The sequence below is a fragment of the Coptis chinensis genome, chromosome 7 (genome assembly GCF_015680905.1).
Source record: "Coptis chinensis isolate HL-2020 chromosome 7, ASM1568090v1, whole genome shotgun sequence".
Taxonomy (NCBI): Eukaryota; Viridiplantae; Streptophyta; class Magnoliopsida; order Ranunculales; family Ranunculaceae; genus Coptis; species Coptis chinensis.
In genome coordinates, this window is record NC_141462.1 from 96,735,751 (window position 1) to 96,753,750 (window position 18,000).

The 18,000-nt window shown below is 38.9% G+C and overlaps 1 protein-coding gene and 1 pseudogene across 3 annotated transcripts; both read left to right on the top strand.

The window, feature by feature from the left end:
* The first annotated feature begins 100 nt into the window (after positions 1-100).
* Positions 101-4,627, top strand: MAN6 (Glycosyl hydrolase superfamily protein). 3 transcript variants are annotated; one of them, XM_086572810.1, is made up of 7 exons: positions 101-403; positions 462-661; positions 1,705-2,005; positions 2,547-2,741; positions 2,959-3,081; positions 3,226-3,437; positions 3,926-4,627. In XM_086572810.1, the coding sequence occupies exons 3-7, from the start codon at positions 1,736-1,738 to the stop codon at positions 4,341-4,343; spliced, it is 1,218 nt and encodes a 405-aa protein (XP_086428936.1). In that variant the 5' UTR covers positions 101-403; positions 462-661; positions 1,705-1,735; the 3' UTR covers positions 4,344-4,627. The 3 variants fall into 3 exon arrangements, with proteins under 3 accessions (XP_086428936.1, XP_086428935.1, XP_086428934.1); XM_086572808.1 differs by lacking the exon at positions 101-403 and adding an exon at positions 1,168-1,411 and having other exon boundaries at positions 619-728; positions 1,726-2,005; XM_086572809.1 differs by lacking the exon at positions 101-403 and having other exon boundaries at positions 459-728; positions 1,726-2,005.
* A 636-nt stretch (positions 4,628-5,263) lies between these two features.
* LOC147490350 (U-box domain-containing protein 3-like) lies at positions 5,264-9,483 on the top strand (annotated as a pseudogene).
* The last annotated feature ends 8,517 nt before the right edge of the window (positions 9,484-18,000 follow it).

Sequence of the window (18,000 nt, forward strand, 5' to 3'; positions counted from 1 at the left end):
CAAATTATTGGCAAATGGTTTATGAGGTGAAGAAAATTAGTTGCTATATTACGACTTAGGAGTACTGATACTTAGTGATACAGTATTCAGATAGTTTGCTAGCTATCAATGCGTTGGTACAGTTAGCGATCTCTGGTTGATTATCTTTAAATATAGATTCTGATTCATCATAAGTAGAGGCCAAATGTAGGATTGGAAAAATGACACTGTTGATGAAAGTATGTTTTGAATGGTCCGTATGTCACATAAAAGATGAAGTGTAATATGTATGGGGATTTTGAAGTGGTTTCTTGGTGCAAAACTGCAAATGACACGTCTTCAAGCATTTTCTGAGTGTTCACACATTTTTGAGGGAGTTTTGCTTCGTGAGTTCTTGACCCAAACCAATTGTAGATGTCAGTTTGTCAGTTTGAGAACCCAGAATAGTTTGTCAGTTTGAGAACCGTTTTCCTGAACCCAAGCGTAACACGAACACTTTGATTGTAAAGTCGAAGTGGAGACGCTGAGCAGTTTTGGTAGCTTTGTATAGTTTGTCCAGTAATTTATCACGACAACGAAAGTTTCTATGTCTAATTTCTCAACACTAGGACGTGGCATCATTACCCAAGTAAAGACACAACACTGAAGTTCCTTTTCTTGTTTCTTAATTACACCTTCCCCTGCTTCCATTTCCAACACTTTAAGGACACCTTTATTCTATGTATGGATTCTTACTCACCCCATCTCAGGTAATAACTAACTCTTTTCTCACTATTATTGCACGTCAATATGTCATTATATTTTGACTAATCACTATTTCTGCACAAGATCAAACTCGTATCTTGTTTAGTTTTCAAGTATGCTTTTAAGTAAGCTATGAGTTATTGCATCCAATGGATGATGCTAACTTGCCATTGTTGTATTAATGTATAATTATGATGATTAGTGTTAACTTACTGCCCAAGATGTTTGGAACTTAACGGCCCTACCTAATCCCTGTAGTGGTAGTGGATATGGGGTATTGTTCCCTGCCCTTTTACTCATTTGTTTCTTTGCTTGTCAAGAGGACTAGAAAACTCATTATCATCAAATCTTTAAATATTGTCTTTGCTTCCAAGATAGGGCTCAGTTCCCTCTACACTACTCAATTCTTACTTCACTGTACCTATTTATATTGTTATTCTGTAGTTCAAGAAAAATGTGGCATAGTTTTGGGTGGCACTTGTTAGTATGTGAGCATGGATATCCACAATAGAAAAACGAAAGTTGTCACTACATTTGGATTCGTAGCCCTTCCCTTTGTGTTGGTCATCTTGTTTTTTGTTAGAAAATCAAGCTCTGATGAACTTGGTTGTATTGCGGATGAGGGGCAATTGGAAACAGTGGTGGATACAGCAGGAGATCCCTTCTCACATATGCTGGAAAATCACGGGTATTCACTACGACTTCAGTTTTCTCCTTGTATTCGAGTTTGTAAATGAGCATGGATCAGCGGATCCCCTTTTACTTCTGTAGCTCTGTCTCTATGGATATATAGATGGTGGTCCTTGATGAGACACACTGTATTAGCTAAAGAGTTGACACCTCACGCCTCTCATTTAGGACATAAACTTGTCAGGTATTAGCTGATGTAGTGTCTCTCTCAATGAGCCTATTGTATTTAGATGGACCAGGGAACAGTTGATCTTGTTTTAAGTGTAAATATATACTCATAATCTTTATTAGTTAATGTTTTGTTGATTTTAGGATATATGATATGCGTGAGTTTGGTGATGAGGAATGGGGGATGGTGCAAAAGAAAGGGAACCAATTTGTGATTAACGATCGACCATTTTATGTCAATGGCTTCAATACATATTGGTTGATGGTGTTCGCTGTGGATCAATCTACAAGAGACAAGGTGAGTCAGGTATTCAAACAAGCTTCTATAGTGGGTCTGACTGTATGTCGTACTTGGGCTTTTAACGACGGAGGATGGAAAGCGCTTCAGAAATCACCCTCAGTTTACGATGAAGATGTATTCAAGGTACTCTTGCAATCTCTTGTCCATGCACATATAATAGAAAGGGACAAACCCTGCACCCATATCCAAGCGATTTTTTTGCTTATAGCAGGTGATAATTATGAACAATTAAGGAGAGCATTATTCCAAATGTATAACCTGATACTATGAGACTAGGAAACTGGTAAAATGAAATATGCCAATCCGCCTTTGGTTACTCCACTTAGCCTGGTGAGAGCTAGGCCGGACGAGGCCATAAGCTGCTGCATATGGCCATGATTTTAGATTTGAGTTACTTACAGCTTAGTCAGATCAAACTTCACTTTCACCTCATATTTCCCCAGATAAATGCTCAAATCTGAGCTGATACCGAAGCTGTTCATGGCATTTGGCCACAATTGGCTTTGAAGGTTGGCCTGAGACTACGTGTCTGATAATCTCTCTTTTTTTGGACCTTATACAGTACAGTTTCTTAGGATATCGTGTTAGGGGATAAACTAAAAGAATCTGATTCGTTGATATCTCATTTATCATGGTAACTAAAGTTTTTGCGATAAATTTACAGGCTTTGGACTTTGTGGTGAGTGAGGCTAAGAAATACAAGATCAGGCTTATATTGTCATTAACTAACAACTGGGAAGCTTATGGTGGCAAACCGCAATATGTGAAATGGGGAAACGCCTCAGGGCTGAATCTTACTTCTGATGATGATTTCTTCTCCCATCCGACTCTCAAAAGCTACTACAAAAATCATGTCAAGGCAAGTTTCTTCTTAGATTATAAAGTGGGATTTGATTCAACTAAATCACCACGGGCAATACATTCCACTTATTGATTAAGCTACTTCATAAGGAGGACTCACTTAGATGTCATAATGTTACATATATGTAAACTTGAGTGATTTTAATCTGGTAACAATCAAGTCCTTGACACTGATTGCGTGGTGTTTCCCACCCTCTCTGTTGGATCCAATACAGACAATTCTTACTAGGGTTAATACGTACACAAACGTTACTTACAAGGATGACCCAACAATTTTCGCTTGGGAGTTGATGAACGAGCCACGATGTACTTCGGATCCAACGGGAGATAAGTTGCAGGTTTGGCTCTTTCCTAAGCCTTTTTAGATTTCTCCAGATTTTTTACCAATAACTCTGTTCACATAGAAACTTAAGTTTATATTACTTATATCAAATGGACATAATTCTTCTGAATTAATTGGCATATATTTCATGTTATTTCAGGCTTGGATACAGGAAATGGCAGTACATGTGAAAAGTATTGATCAGAAGCACCTGCTGGAGATTGGATTAGAAGGATTTTATGGTCCTTCAACTTCTAACAGAGTTCAGTTCAATCCAAACACATATGCACAACAAGTCGGAACAGATTTTGTAAGGAACCATCAAGCTCTTGGTGTTGATTTTGCTTCTGTTCACATATATGCAGACTCGTGGTGAGTATTCAGAACATTATGACCATATACTGTAATTGTATCATCAGTAGTTGCAGTTGTTACACGCAGATACGTAAATAAATACGAATGTAGCTTCATCTTTGTTAGTAGATAGAAAGGTTGATATTGTTACTGAAAGAAATCCAAATATCTAAACCAATTGCAAGTAATCATTTTGTTTGAGTACCTAAAGCCTAGGGAAGTGGAGAAGGATTTGGTGAAGCATGCATATATTCTATTTGTCTTCTTGCAACTTCTTAAAGAGATTTCCTATAAAAGGATTAAGAGTCAGTATGCTTTTCAGTTCTGTCCAAGTATTCACAAATCACAACTTCAATTAAGTTATTTTTTTATTAAATACATACAGACCTACACACATCATTGTTTTACATTTTTTCATTGTTTGGGCAAAGTATATTTAGATCTTGAAGTCTTTCGGCTTGTTTCTCTTAATTCCTAACTAATTGGAAATGGAACTGCCTATGCAGGATTTCTGAAACGGTCTCGGACACTCACATTCAATTCGTGAAGTCATGGATGCAAGCCCACATTGATGATGCTGAGAAGACACTTGGGATGCCAATCATCTTTGCTGAATTCGGAGTGTCTACAAAAGACAATGGTTATAATTCCTCATTTAGAGACACACTCATTAGCACGGTATATAAGACCTTATTGGACTCCACGAGTAAAGGTGGCAGTGGTGGTGGTAGCTTACTTTGGCAACTATTCCCCGACGGAACAGATTACATGGATGATGGATATGCAGTTGTTCTTTCCCGTTCCCCATCAACATCAAACATCATCTCTCTTCAGTCTACAAGGCTTATGCTCTTCAACTCCAGGTGTTCTTGGAGGAGTCACTGGGGCTGCAGAAAGAGAGATGCTTTGCAGCTTATGGCATGATATCAATTATCTGTGACTGGTTGTTCTGATACAATAGAACTAGTTTCCTGAGCTTGCCTGGGTAGTTCGTATTTATTTATTGTTGTATGGCCTATGACCCTATACATTAAGAGCTGATAACCTGGGATTACCTGGGCAGTTTGCCTTTATTATCTACTTTATTTTGCAACGAACTGGTTTCCACTTGAGTGGCAGTTCGGTAATTACAGAGAATTGGTTTCCTGAGTTTGTTCATGCAGTTCACTCTTTTATATTTATGAAATGCATGTTTACTTTTCTTGCTCTTTTTCTTGATGCTTTGCATGTATCTTGCCTGATTTTTTTGCACGTATATAGCGTTGTGTGTTCTAACTGGTAAGAAGTGTCTAGGCTATGCAGCCTTTGAGCTCGAGTGGTGATGTTGCTCTTTGTAGAGCGTTTTTCTCTAGGTCGCGTCTTAACGTTGTAGGTTTCGACTAGTGAGAAGTGGTGAGGCGATGTAGCTGGTTAGCTCGAGAGAGCGTCCTGCTCATAGAGAGTGTGCTGCATGTTGTCGAATTCTATTGAGAGAGGATTGTGCACATGCTTGGCACGTGTGAGGAGGGGAAACTTTGTAACCAGGAATAGTAACCGCCTAGTGTAGTGGAATTTGAAAAGATGGTGGGTCGTGTGGCACATTAGTTAGGGTTTCGGTGTATTTATGGTATGTCTTGGGAAGAAACGATTTACCTTAAAAGACCTTTTGTGTGAGGTTGTAGGGGTAGTGTGCGTCACTTTCTTCAAGCTAGTTGCCAAAGTTCTTGCCAAAGCTCTCGTCGAAGCTCTTGTCCAAGTTCTCTAGCATTTCAGGTTTGCTCCGATTTCTTTCTATTTCTCTTCTTTGTGATATGTAGGCTTAGTACGCTTCTTTTGCTGATGTTGTGCTGTCAACGGAGTGTAGAATGTCGAGGGCAGATGGTGATGATTTTAACTCTTTGGTCCCTCCAATGGGAGGGATGAGGGAGACCTCTTTGCTCATCTTGGAGGAGATTAAATTCTTGCCACGCCGTTCACGCGATCTAGGTAAGCGGAAGGCTGTTTCTTCTGACACGAGGGCCATGAAACGATCTAAAACTGTAGGTCGCTCTGCTTTTGTTTCGCGCAAGCAAACTGGAGGTGTGGTGTTCAGGAACTGATAAGAGCCAAAAACTGTAGTTTTAACCCCTTAATAATATTATATTTAGACCAATTATATGTACTAGTAGAGGGCACGTGCGATGCACGTGATTGAAAGCTAGTACCATGTAATATGATAGCTGGTATTGCATGTTTGTGTTATATTATTGGGGTGAAAATATTTGAAGAAAATATTTTACTAATTGTAGTCGGATACAATGTTTTAAAATTATTATTGTGTCAGAGATATTCAATTTGTCCTTAAGTTTGGAATAGGTGGTCATCACCACACTATGAAACAATTAGGTTACCTATACTATACCAGCATTTTGTCAATCCCAAGTGAATTCTACCACATTCAGTATGGATACTTATAATTCATCAAGAAATAAATATCCATATTTATATGGAGTCCAAAACTATGATCGAGATCGTATCATATATATGTTTACCTACGTGTTCTTCAAAGGACAAAGTAGAAATTCTTTGTACGATCTAAAGGATCACAAATATTCCCCTCTTACATAAGATTCTGCTTCAAAATTTCTGATGCATCCAAGCGAAAAAATATGGTAAGAAAATTTCTGTTTTGAGTCAATTTGTGATGCAAGTTTTTTTTCCCTTCTCGTTTAACAATTAAATACCACCTTATTGATAAATATATAGCCTTTCCACTTTCCAAGTTCCCAAGCCTTTCCGTCCTTATGGTAATCTGTAATGGCAAAAAAATATTTCGATCAAACTCGTGTTGTCAATTTATGACAAATCAAGAAATTGAACCCAATAAATAATAAACAATAATAAAAATACAAAAGAAAGACATTTAACTTTTCAACAAACCAACATAATATAATGTGCTGTGCTAGTAGGGACAAACCAACATAATCCCCGGTTCGATCCCGGCAGCGGGAGTTTAAAGATTTGTAAACTGATTTTAGTATCTAATGTGGTAGTGATAACTATCAATACCATCCATTCATTGTACCATGAAACTTTTTCTTATTAATACAATTATCCTTTAAAAAAAACAGAAAAAACATAACAAACTCATAAGAAATCTAACTACTACATGATCAAAACAATAAAGGAAATTCTTGGCACATCCTATTGTTCCCGTATACTAAGATAGCATACACATATGGGTTAAACACCCGTTAAATGTTTTATTAGTAATTGTTAATGCAGATTTCAACTAAAGGTAAGTCGAACGCAACTTTTAGGAAAATGTGTTGGTCTAACTTTAATGAAGCCATTTCCTTATTCTTAAGAGTGTCCCCCCTGATAAGTTTTCTTTGTTATCTCCAGGTCCTACGGAGTGAGCCAATGGCAATAAAGATCCAGAGGTCTTGTATAGATATTTGTCACATATTGTGTATAATGCTGCAATCATCTCCATTCACTTCATAATTAGTTGATCTTGAAGGTACTTAATATATATGTACTTCAATCTCAAATGAATTATTTGTTGCAGCCCTCCAGCCTTTTTCCTTGTTTGCATTTCCTTTTATAAGTCTTGTTGATCTACTTGTGCTACATATTTTCTCATTATTTCCTTGCTCAGGCTAATTTATTGGTAGACTGTTTTCAAAGATTTTTGCGGGAACTTCAATGTTCAGACCAAGAGAGAGTATCGGAATTAATAAAAGAAGCTATGAGAGATCAAAAGGAAATTTTCACCCCCATTCAGAGATTCTAATAAAAATTACTAAGTCACTTGGTTTAACTTCAAATCAAGAGTTGCTGGTGGAGAGTGTGACCTTGGAAAAGGAGAGAGCAAGATCACTGCTCAAGGAGTTAGAAGCGATTGATCAAATTGTGAATCTTATTGCGCACATTCGGGATTGGACGGCTAAACTTGAGCAATTTTCAGCTACAAATGGCGTGCCTATTCCTCCTTATTTTCGCTGCCCACTGTCGCTGGGGCTGATGTTGGACCTTGTGATTGTGGCATCTGGACAGACTTATGAAAGAGCTTTCATCCAAAGGTGGGTTGACAACGGACTAACCATTTGTCCAAAAACCCGTCAAGATCTTGCACATGCACATCTTATTACCAATTACACCGTGAAGGATTTAATTGCAAATTGGTGCGAAGACAATAACATAAGACGTTGTGATACTGCTAATGGAAACAATGCTTCACCTTTGCCTATATCTTCTAATGTCCCTTCTCAAGATTTCACCCGTGCAGAGAGTTTTCGTTGTTGTTTCTATAGTAATAACTCTACTCCAAGGTCCTTTCTGGAAGCTGGACATTGATCTCAAAAGAAAAAGGTTGGCGACTGATCAAAGTGTATTGAAGATAATAGCAAGGTGATTCCAAAGTGTGACCAATCATCCCCAGGGCAGTCGTATATTCACAGCAGGACTGAATCAGCCCCCCCATCCTTTGCAACGAATTTCCATGAAGAATCAGATTTGTCGAAAGTAAGCACGGACACGAAAGTGAATTTTTTCGGAGAAGTCACATCCAATTGTTCAGTTTCTTCTCAAGTAAAGAGGCGGATTTTCTCCATGGTTGTCCGCGTAAAATATCATAGCTCCAAAACAATCACCGCGCCGATATATGGAAGTAACCATTAGAGAAGCCTCTCTTTCCATTTTCTCGACTCGAGGATTTGATGATTTGACCACATCCGTCCATGTTGAGAAGCTTGTAGAGGATCTAAAAGTTCAATGCGATTGACACACAAACCACAACCGGCAATTGCGGCTTCTCGCCAAGCACAATATGGATAATCGTGATAATTATTGCTCATTCGCGGTGCTATTCCACCACTTATTTCATTACTATATTCAGTAGAGAAGCTTACCCAAGAGCACGCTGTCACTACTCTGTTGAACGTATCTATTAATGAAAACAATAAGAACATGATTGCGTACGGGAGCAATAGAGCCACTAATCCATGTTTTAAGTCGAAAATGCGGGGAGCAAAAGAGAATGGCATACTTTGTTCACCTCTCGTGTTGGAAGAGTACAAAATGAAGATCGGTCGTTATGCTGCAGTCAAGGCCTTAGTTGATCTCCTAGAATCGGGAACCCTTAGGTGGAAGAAAGATGCTGCTACTACTTTGTTCAATCTATCCATATTTCATGCGAGGGATGAAGCACCTTATTGAGTGATGGATCCCGACATAGGGATGATTGACAAATGCGCCGTTCTTCTTGCCAACCAGTCAACAATTCGGGGCTTTAGCAATAACTTCGTGAAGGTGGCATCTCATTACTTGTTGAAGTCCTAGAAACAGGATCACAAATGAAAAGGAAAATGCTTTGCGTCTATCCTATTGCAACTATGCTTTAATAGCCAGAAGTTTTGTACCTTAGTTCTTCAAGAAGGGGCTATGCCACCTCTTGTTGCATTGTCTCAATGTGGTACACCTAGAGCAAAAGAGAAAGTATGTTCCCTAACCACATTACTTTAATATAAATCTTTGTATTCTTTTTCTCTGATATGTGAGTGTATAAACAAATAGAGTTTATTAGCAGAAAAATATATCAAAATGTAGACTATGAAACTTCATAACGTATATATACAAATATTAAATGGTGATAGAGCTATCAAAGACAACTATTAAGATAATCTTGCTTGCAACATAATATGTCAGAGAAACCTTTGTTTCTGGAACAATGTGTATTGGTAGGAGTTTTATTCTCAACACATAAATAGTAGTGTTTTGCATACTTGATTGGGCTATCCATGGAAGTGCTCATGTATTGAGAGGTGATATGCGGGAACCTCTCATTTCGGTGTCGGTCTAGCGTTTCTTGTAATTTCTCTTTGTACTAATGAAGTGCGATTCTGATTCTGTTTACACGCAGGCACACCAGATTCTTAGTCATTTTCAGAACCAGCAAGAGGGAGCCGTTGGAAAGGCAAAGTAATGATTCAGATTCTAGATTTTTGCTACTGTCAAGCTAGTTGGAAAGTAATGAGTTTCGTGTTAATGAGATGACCCAATCACTGCTTCTATGTTTTTCCGAGTGTAAAACCTCTATATTATATAGGCCTCACCAATTAACCTCCCTGCTTTTCATAATATAAGCACATCACGGTAAGCTGGTTTTGTAAGGTGGAAAATAAAGTGATAAACAGTAATTTCGATTCACTTATACACCGTACCATAGGTGATGAAGAGATAAAAAAAAAATGGACATATACGTGTTTGAATAAAATGAATTAACTACTAAAAAGTCAACAAATGGATACACCAAACTACTATGTGAAATACTCCACTCTTTAAAGCGAAACATGAAAAATTAGTTTAGATGCACCTTTAAGCATTGGCTAAAAAACAGTTAGCTCTGTCTTAAGAAAAAGGGTTCAATAGTGGTTACACACAACTCTTGGAAACAAAGGGTGTTTCTATGGGCTCGCGTCATTCAATTTCAATCTATGGGTGTTGGTCATTATAAAGTTTGCATTGGATGAAGGATTTAGATGCCAAAGAAAGCGAGCCACCAATAAATGATGCAAAGAGAGAATTCAATGCACTTGTCCTCCCACGATTCAAATTTAACATGCTATAGACCAGAGTTTGACAACGCCTAAAGACAATGAAAACCTAAAAATGAAATAGAGGAACGAAAGAGCAACCAAAACAATTTCGTTTACAATGCTTATCACATAAAGTGGTTTTCATATCAATCGCTTAACTATAAGTTTCTTGCATTGAGGCAGTTTTCCAAACAACATATGGGGAAAAATTACTCATGCCAGATACCCAATACCAAAAAAGGAAAAAAAAAACAAACATAAAAAGTGAAGGGGATACTGAGAGAGAGAGAGAAAGATAGGAGTACCTAGAGTAATTGTAGTTGCTACCTTCAAATTTGTTTAAGAAAGACAACACATGGCAATTCAATTTAGGAAGTATGGAAAAAGATAAAGCAATTACAGACAAACAGAAAAAAGAAGAATCAATAATATTTCGGACATACATAATAGGCACAATGGGCGAACGAAAAGAGGTTATTTTGCTTAAGGGCGAAACTGCGCCAACAAAGGAACTGGAAATTTAGAAAATGTTCTATAAGAAAAGGAAGTCGTTGTGCGGAACAGTTCAACTTTTATAAATCCAACACCTTGGTACCTTGTCTATCATATGAAAAAACAACCAAGATCACCTTACAAAAGCAAAATTAAGAACACCATTGTTTCGTTATACAGATGTCCAGATGTCTAGTTTTCTACAAAATTTCAATAATCAACGTTTGATTTTCGCTAACGGTAAATCTGTAACAAATAATTTACGTCCACAAATATGCTAATTTCAATGGTGATGTACATTGAGGATTAGCAAGCAACAAAACTGTTAAGCAAAAGGGAATGTGTACATACCTCATTACCTGTAGGATAAGAGTATTAAGTCCCTCCATTTTTATCCAAAAAAATAATGAAAGAAGTTAATAGCATACATTTAAAACTTGAGAAATTATCTTGTGTAGTAAACAAATATTCTACACCAAAACATTTCGTCAAACATGAAATGTTAAAAAACTAACGCAGAAGAGAAACGGATAATGTAATTTATAGTTAGACGTTATCAAAGAAGAATAAAACTAAGAGGATAAAAAGAAGAATATAGACATCACCTCTTCCATCGCAGTTTCACAGAAATGTGAATGAAGTAATGAACCAATTTTCTAGAAAACAAAAAGAATGAAAAATTGAAAAATCGAAGACAAAAAGTAATCAAGGACTAAGTGCTTAACAATTTGTGGTGCAAAAATTAACAATCACAAAAGTAAAGAGTTCAGTAGTTTTACCCATTTTATATGGCGAGTTCAAAGCCCCTGCCACGAAGACAAATGAAAGGGTTTCTTCTGAAACTGGAACAATCCCAAAATTAAAGTTAGAACCATGTAAAAAAAAATCCAAATAGGAAAAATCCAAATAGAAATAAGTCGTGGAAACGTTTAGACAACAACACCAAATACTAAAATTCTACTTTACGTTTAAAAATGGGGAATTGAGAATTAAATTATTAAAGGTTGCAAGTCTTCATTGTAAAAAGTAAAAAATAAAAATGGGAAAGGGAAATTGGGAAGTGAGTGAGCGAGGAAAAGTTGAGAATGGAGAAGAAGAATAGCTATTAAAGACCATTGTAAAATATAAAAGACTCAACACCAAATTGAATGGAACACACCTGAAAAATGGGAGTCGCAGAACACACACTCCTGGATTAATTGTTGATAGCCTGATAGTGCTATTGCAATCTGAAAGTACAATAAAATCACTCTAAATACAAATCTGATCTAAACAAAATAATAAATTATAATGGGAAAACATACCAAGAAATCCAAAGAAATTTGTTCGAGAGATAAAAAGTAATAAGAAGTTTCGATTCTGCATTAACGAACTTGAAACTAATTTTGGTATTGCAGTTCTTCATGAAACGGATTTAGCTCAAAGAATCGCCTCTTTGATGCATCAATCGATGGTGCAGAGATAGAGAGTTGAGAAAGAGATTGGTTTAGAGAAGATGACCGAACAGTTTAGTTTTTCTAATTTTGGTAAACCGCTTGAAGCGGTCGCCTGTTTGGGTTTTTTTTTCGTGACAAAACTAATTACAAATGTACCCTTTCAATGAAGAATAAAAAATAAGTGGCTGTCTAATTTTCCGGTACCCTTCCCATTAAAAACTTTGGTGTAAACCGGGAATACGGAAACTAATTGGGAAATCTGGTATCCGCTTTATATATAAGATAATAAATAATAGTTAGTACTGTTTACGTGTTTTTGTGTATTTCAGGTATTGGAGTCAAATATGTGAAGAAATATGTCACTTTTGCAAGAGAAAGGAGCAAAGGTTGGTTGGTAGAGATTACCATGAATAATTAGGAATTAAAAAAATCCAATCTTTATGTGAAAACATAAATATTAGGATTACAACAAATCTATGCTAGCCTATTAAGTTTTTAATCAAGGTGGAATCAAATCCCCCTAATACCTCTCTTCCCATTCACATCTTATAATCAAATTGCCATAGTATAGTCTAGAACATTCTAATTAGTTATTTATACATATTAGTTTTATTAAACCATTACTCTCACGGATATTATAGAATTGTTAAGTTAGAGAAACTGTTACGTCTAGTAAACTAGGAATGGAACAAATTCTTTACTCCACTATATTACAAGATAACGAGAATAGAACTTTGATCGAAATAGTAAATCCACAAACTTTTACTTATTCTTAGCATAATTAGTTAAGAGTAGGTAAAACGTCTATTTTTACATTTATCAGGAACCCAAGTTCAAGGGGTGGGGTCAACCTGGGCACTCGTGATCGTGTTGTAGCAGGTAAGGGAAAAGTTGTAGCTGGGGAGAGCTCTGGGGCTGGTGCGTTGGGAGGGTGGGGGGCAGGATGGCGATCTGGGGAGATAGTTCTTCTACGCTGGGAAGACGGGGAAGAGGCGTGCATTAAAATGATCTGACTGCAACATTGGGTTAGCACCCATAGCTAACTATTTTCTGGACGATATTGTCTTGAAGGGTGACAAGGAGATGCTGGAAGACCAAGATTTGGATAAGACTATGGAGACCATGGATATGACTTGCTATTTGGTAAGCTTTTACTATTCTCTGGTTCCTTTTTCTTTTATTGGCGAGAGTAACATATATGTTTTTATTGTAGTTTCTTACTGGGTATCATAAGTTGAAACATATGGCCCAAGTTATGGAAACTGTGGAAAATGATATGGGCAAGATGAAGCAGGACTTGTTGAGCTTGCAGCTCACTCGAGAGGCTGAGAGGAAGGAACTGGTTGAATTGAGGAAGCTGCATAAGGACGCCAGTCCCGAGGAGGTCGCTTCTTTGGTCAGTTTGATGGTTGACGTGCAAGAAAGGCTGGGAGCAGTAACTGAGTACGCCAAGCAATGCAAGTCGGTTGCTCGTCATGCTCAACAGGCATATGATAGAGTGTGCCAAGATTATGCGTTGCTAGAGGAGACATACTTTGAATTGAAAGGAGAGCGTGAACATGGGGCTCTAGGTACAAGTGTGCTTGTCGTGCCTGGAGATGCTAGTAATGCTCCGTCTACCAATACTGTTCCTGCTGATCGAGATACCGTGCCTGCTAAAGATAAGCGTGTTACTCCTGATGCTTGACCATCGCTTACATTTTTCTTCCTTAGTGAGGTTTATTTAAATGTTTATCTCATTTTGGAGTTTGTGAGTGGTTGTAAAACAATAGAACTGGTTTCCTGGGCTTGCCTGGGCAGTTCGCTTCTTGAAATGGTTAGGGCTCTGCCCAAATACATTAAGAGCTGATAACCTGGGGAAACCTGGGGAAACCTGGGCAGTTCGCTTTATCTATCACTTTAGTTTTGAGATCGGGATGAACTGGTTTCTACATAAGTCGCAGTTCGGTAGCTTTAAAGAACTGGTTTTTGAGTGTGTTCAGGCAGTCATATTTGCACTTATGAAATGCATGTGTACTTTGAAGTATGATCTTACTTTTGTCTGAATGATTGTTGCATATACTTTCATAGGAATATGACCTAGAAATGTATATCCTGTTTGTCTAGGGAAACATAGGGTACTATGAAGCGTTTGAGCTTGTGTGAGCGTTGTAGCTTAAGTAAGCGTGTTGTTCGTAGAGGGCGTTTTGCACTTAGTTGATCTTAGAGGTATAAGTCTCCAACTATCGATAAGCGTTATGGCTAAGTAGCCTGTGGGCTATGTAGCCCTGAGCTCGAGTGAGCGATTCATCATTCAAACCGTTTGAGCTTTGGAGAGCATTTGAGTTCGTTTGAATGTTTTGCTCTTAAAGAGCATTCTGCACTTAGTTGACCCTAGAAATTTAGGTCTCCAACCAGCGAGAAGTATTAAGGCTATGTAATCTTGAGCTCGAGTGAGCGTTTAGTCATTCAGAACGTTTGAGCTTTGGAGAGCGTTTGAGTTCGTTTGAATGTTTTGCTCTTAGAGAACATTTTGCATTTAGTTGACCCTAAAAATATAGGTCTCCAACCAGCGAGAAGTGTTAAGGCTATGTAGCATGTGGGCTATGTAGCCCTGAGCTCTCATGAGTGTTTTGTTGAGGAGAACGTTTAAGCTCTGTAGAGTGTTTTAGTTCGTAGATTTGACATCATTGGGATAATGCAGTTCATTGATGCTGAATAAAACTATATGGATAATGCTAAGAGAAAGAATTCATGGACATGGAATTTTTATTGATAAAATTTCTTTAACAAGAAAGTATTCCAAGGACGTGGAAGTGCCTGTCCATCTTGGGTTTTGATCCAATATGATCCATTACCAATGACTCGTTCCACTATATAAGGGTCTTCCCAAGTTGGTGCCAGTTTCGAGTCATCCTTAGTCTTTTTCAAGACTAGGTCGCCTGGTTGGAAATTGCGAGGGTTAACTCGCTTGTTGTATGTCTTCCTCAGAGTTTGTTGGTAGGATGCCACTCGAATGGCTACTAGGTCACGTCGTTCTTCGAGTAAGTTGACTTCACGAGCAAGAATGGAGTCGTTCTGTCCAGATTCGACGATCTCTGATCGAGTCGTTGTAATTGTTAGCTCAGTAGGGATGATGGCCTCAGTACCGTAGCATAGTGAGAATGAGGATTCGCCTGTACTAGAACGAGCTGTCATTCTATGAGCCCATAGGATGTTTTCTAGCTGCATTAGCCACTAACTTTTGTTCTTTTCGATATTCTTTTTCAAATTTTCCAGAATTGCTTTGTTACTAGCTTCCGTTTGACCATTGCTATGGGCGTACTGGGGAGTAAAGAATGCGTGAACGATCTTCCACTTAGCCAAGAATTCTTTAACTATTTTCCCTTTGAATTGAGAGCCGTTGTCCATCACCAATGTGCGGGGGAGGCCAAATCTGGTAATGAGTTGGTTCAAATGAAGTTTCTGACATTAGCCTTTTTGACGTGTGCCAAGGGAATCACTTCCACCCATTTGGTGAAGTAGTCTGTTGCAGCTAGGACGAACCGAAAGCCTGTGCTCTTCTGTGGAATGAATGGACCCATGATGTCCAAGCACCACATGTGGAATGGCCAAGGGCTGGCAATGTTGATTAGTTCTCAAGCTGGCTGAATGATGTTGTGGCCAAATATTTGACACTTAATGCATTTGAGTACGTACTTCTTGGCGTCAATTTACATTCGCGACTAGAAGTATCCTTGTGAGATCGCTTTGTGAGCCAGAGAGCGACCTCCTGCGTGGTTTCCACATTCTCCTTCGTGGATTTATGTGAAAATCGTCTAACCTTGTTCTGGGCTGATGCACCTCAGATGGGGTCCTCCAGCCGATTTTCTGAAAAGTTTGCCGTTGATGAGGTAGTAACGACTTAACTGATACTGAACCTGTCTGGCCTTTATGCGATCTTTTGGTGATTTGCCAAGCTGGATGTAATCTATAAGAGGTTGCATCCATGCTTGACTCATCTAAGTTTCAGAGAGTGGGCATAGGTCGGTAACTTCTAGGACGTGTTTATTTTGGTAAGCAGGTCGGTCGACTACCTCGATAAGTAGTTTCCTTGGATCACAGTTCAGTGTTTGGGTTGCGAGGTATGCCAAGCTGTCAGCGTGGCAATTCTCGTCCCGTAGGAAATGTTGTATGGTGACTATTTTGAAAGATGGTAATAACTGATCTACAACTTGAAGGTACTTAGAAAGGTTACCTTTATTGGTGGTATACTCATGAGCGACCTGTCAAATGACTAGTTGTGAATCGCTAAAGACCTTGAGCTCCTCAACATTGAGCTTTAACGCCATACGGAGTCCCATGATCAGGGCTTCATACTCCGCTTCATTGTTGAAGGTCGCGAAATCGATGCGAACTAATTTTTCCACCATATAGCCATCTTGTGATACTAGGACTATGCCGACTCCACTGCCCCCTGGGTTGTTAGCTCCATCCACGAATAGTGACCATACCAATGTGTCTCGTGGTTTAGAAGTCGGGGCGTTCTCTTCTGGTTCCCAGTTCAGGTCGTCAACTGAGAAATCTGCTAAGAAATCAGCAACGACCTGACCCTTCTGGGAGGTTCTTAGAGTGAATTCAATGTGGTGTTCATCGAGTTCTTCTGCCCATACGGCCATGCGAGTCGTCTTGTTGGCTTTGAGAAGTATCTTCTTTAGTGGCAGGTCGGTGAACACTTTGATTGGGTGTGCTTGGAAGTAAGGCCTGAACTTTCTTGCTGAATAAAGTAGTGCCAGTACTGCTTTTTCTTTGTATGAGTAGTTCTTCTCGGCTGGAAACAACGTTTTGCTGGTGAAGTAGATCGGTTTCTCTGCGTTATGTTCCTCTTTGAAGAGATCTGAACTGAACTGATAGTGAAGTCAGAAACATCTAGGTACAGCCCTAGCGTTTCACCATTAATCGGTTTTGACATCACAGGTGGTGTTGTGAGGTAGTCTTTGAGGGTGGAGAACGCTTGGTGGCATTGTTCGTTCCATGAGAACTGTTCGCCCTTCTTGAGAATCTATAGGAGGGGTCGACATTTGTCTGACGCTCTCGATATGAATCGGTTTAGAGCTGCAACCATTCCTGACAGTTTCTGTATCTGCTTTGTTTTTGGATTTGGCATATCCAAGAACGCTCGAATCTGGTTTGGGTTCGCTTCTATCCCTCGCTGAGATACTTGATACCCCAGGAATTTCCCGGAGGAGACATCGAAGAGGCATTTCTCTGGGTTGAGCTTCATCTGAGTTCGCCTGAGTCTTGAGAACGCTTGTTCGAGATGATCTAAGTGATCTCCAGATTTCTTACTTTTTACAACCATGTCATCTATGTAGACTTCCATGGTGTCTCCTAACATGTCCTGGAACATTTTGGTGACCAATCCTTGGTAGGTCGCTCCAGCGTTCTTTAGGCCGAACGGGAGGACGTTGTAACAGTAGATGCCCTATTCTGTTACAAACGATGTTTTCTCTTGGTCTTCTTCGGCCAGTGGGATTTGGTTGTAACCACTGTAGGCATCCATGAATGACATGAGTTCGTGGCCAGCGGTTTGGTCTACGAGTTGGTCGATTCTTGGTAAAGGGAAGCCGGTTTATTGGTTGACATTAGTATAGTCGACACATGGCGAACTGTGCCATTCTTTTTTGGTACTGCTACTATGTTGGCAATCCATTCAGGGTATTCCACCTCTCTGATGAATCCTATATTTTTTAGATTGTCGATCTCGTCGTTTATTGCTTTTCTGAACCTCTAGGTCGTTGGCGAACTGGCTTAGCATCAGGGTTAACATTTAACTTATGACATGCAATTTTGGGATCAATTCCAAGCACATCGATATACGACCATGCAAAAATATATTTATTTAATGATAAAAAGCTTACAAGTTGTGCCTTGAGAGTAGGATCAAGATTAGCTCCTACATAAACAAACTTGGGGTCATCCTCGGTTCCTAGGTTGACATTTTCCTTTATCTCGGTCGGAGTAGCCTCCTCAATAGGGTGAGCGACCTCTGGGGTCTTGGTCTCATGCAGTGTCTCTTTCGCTTGAAGGGGTAAGGCGACCTCTAGGGTCTCGACTTCTGGAAGGACGTTTTTTACC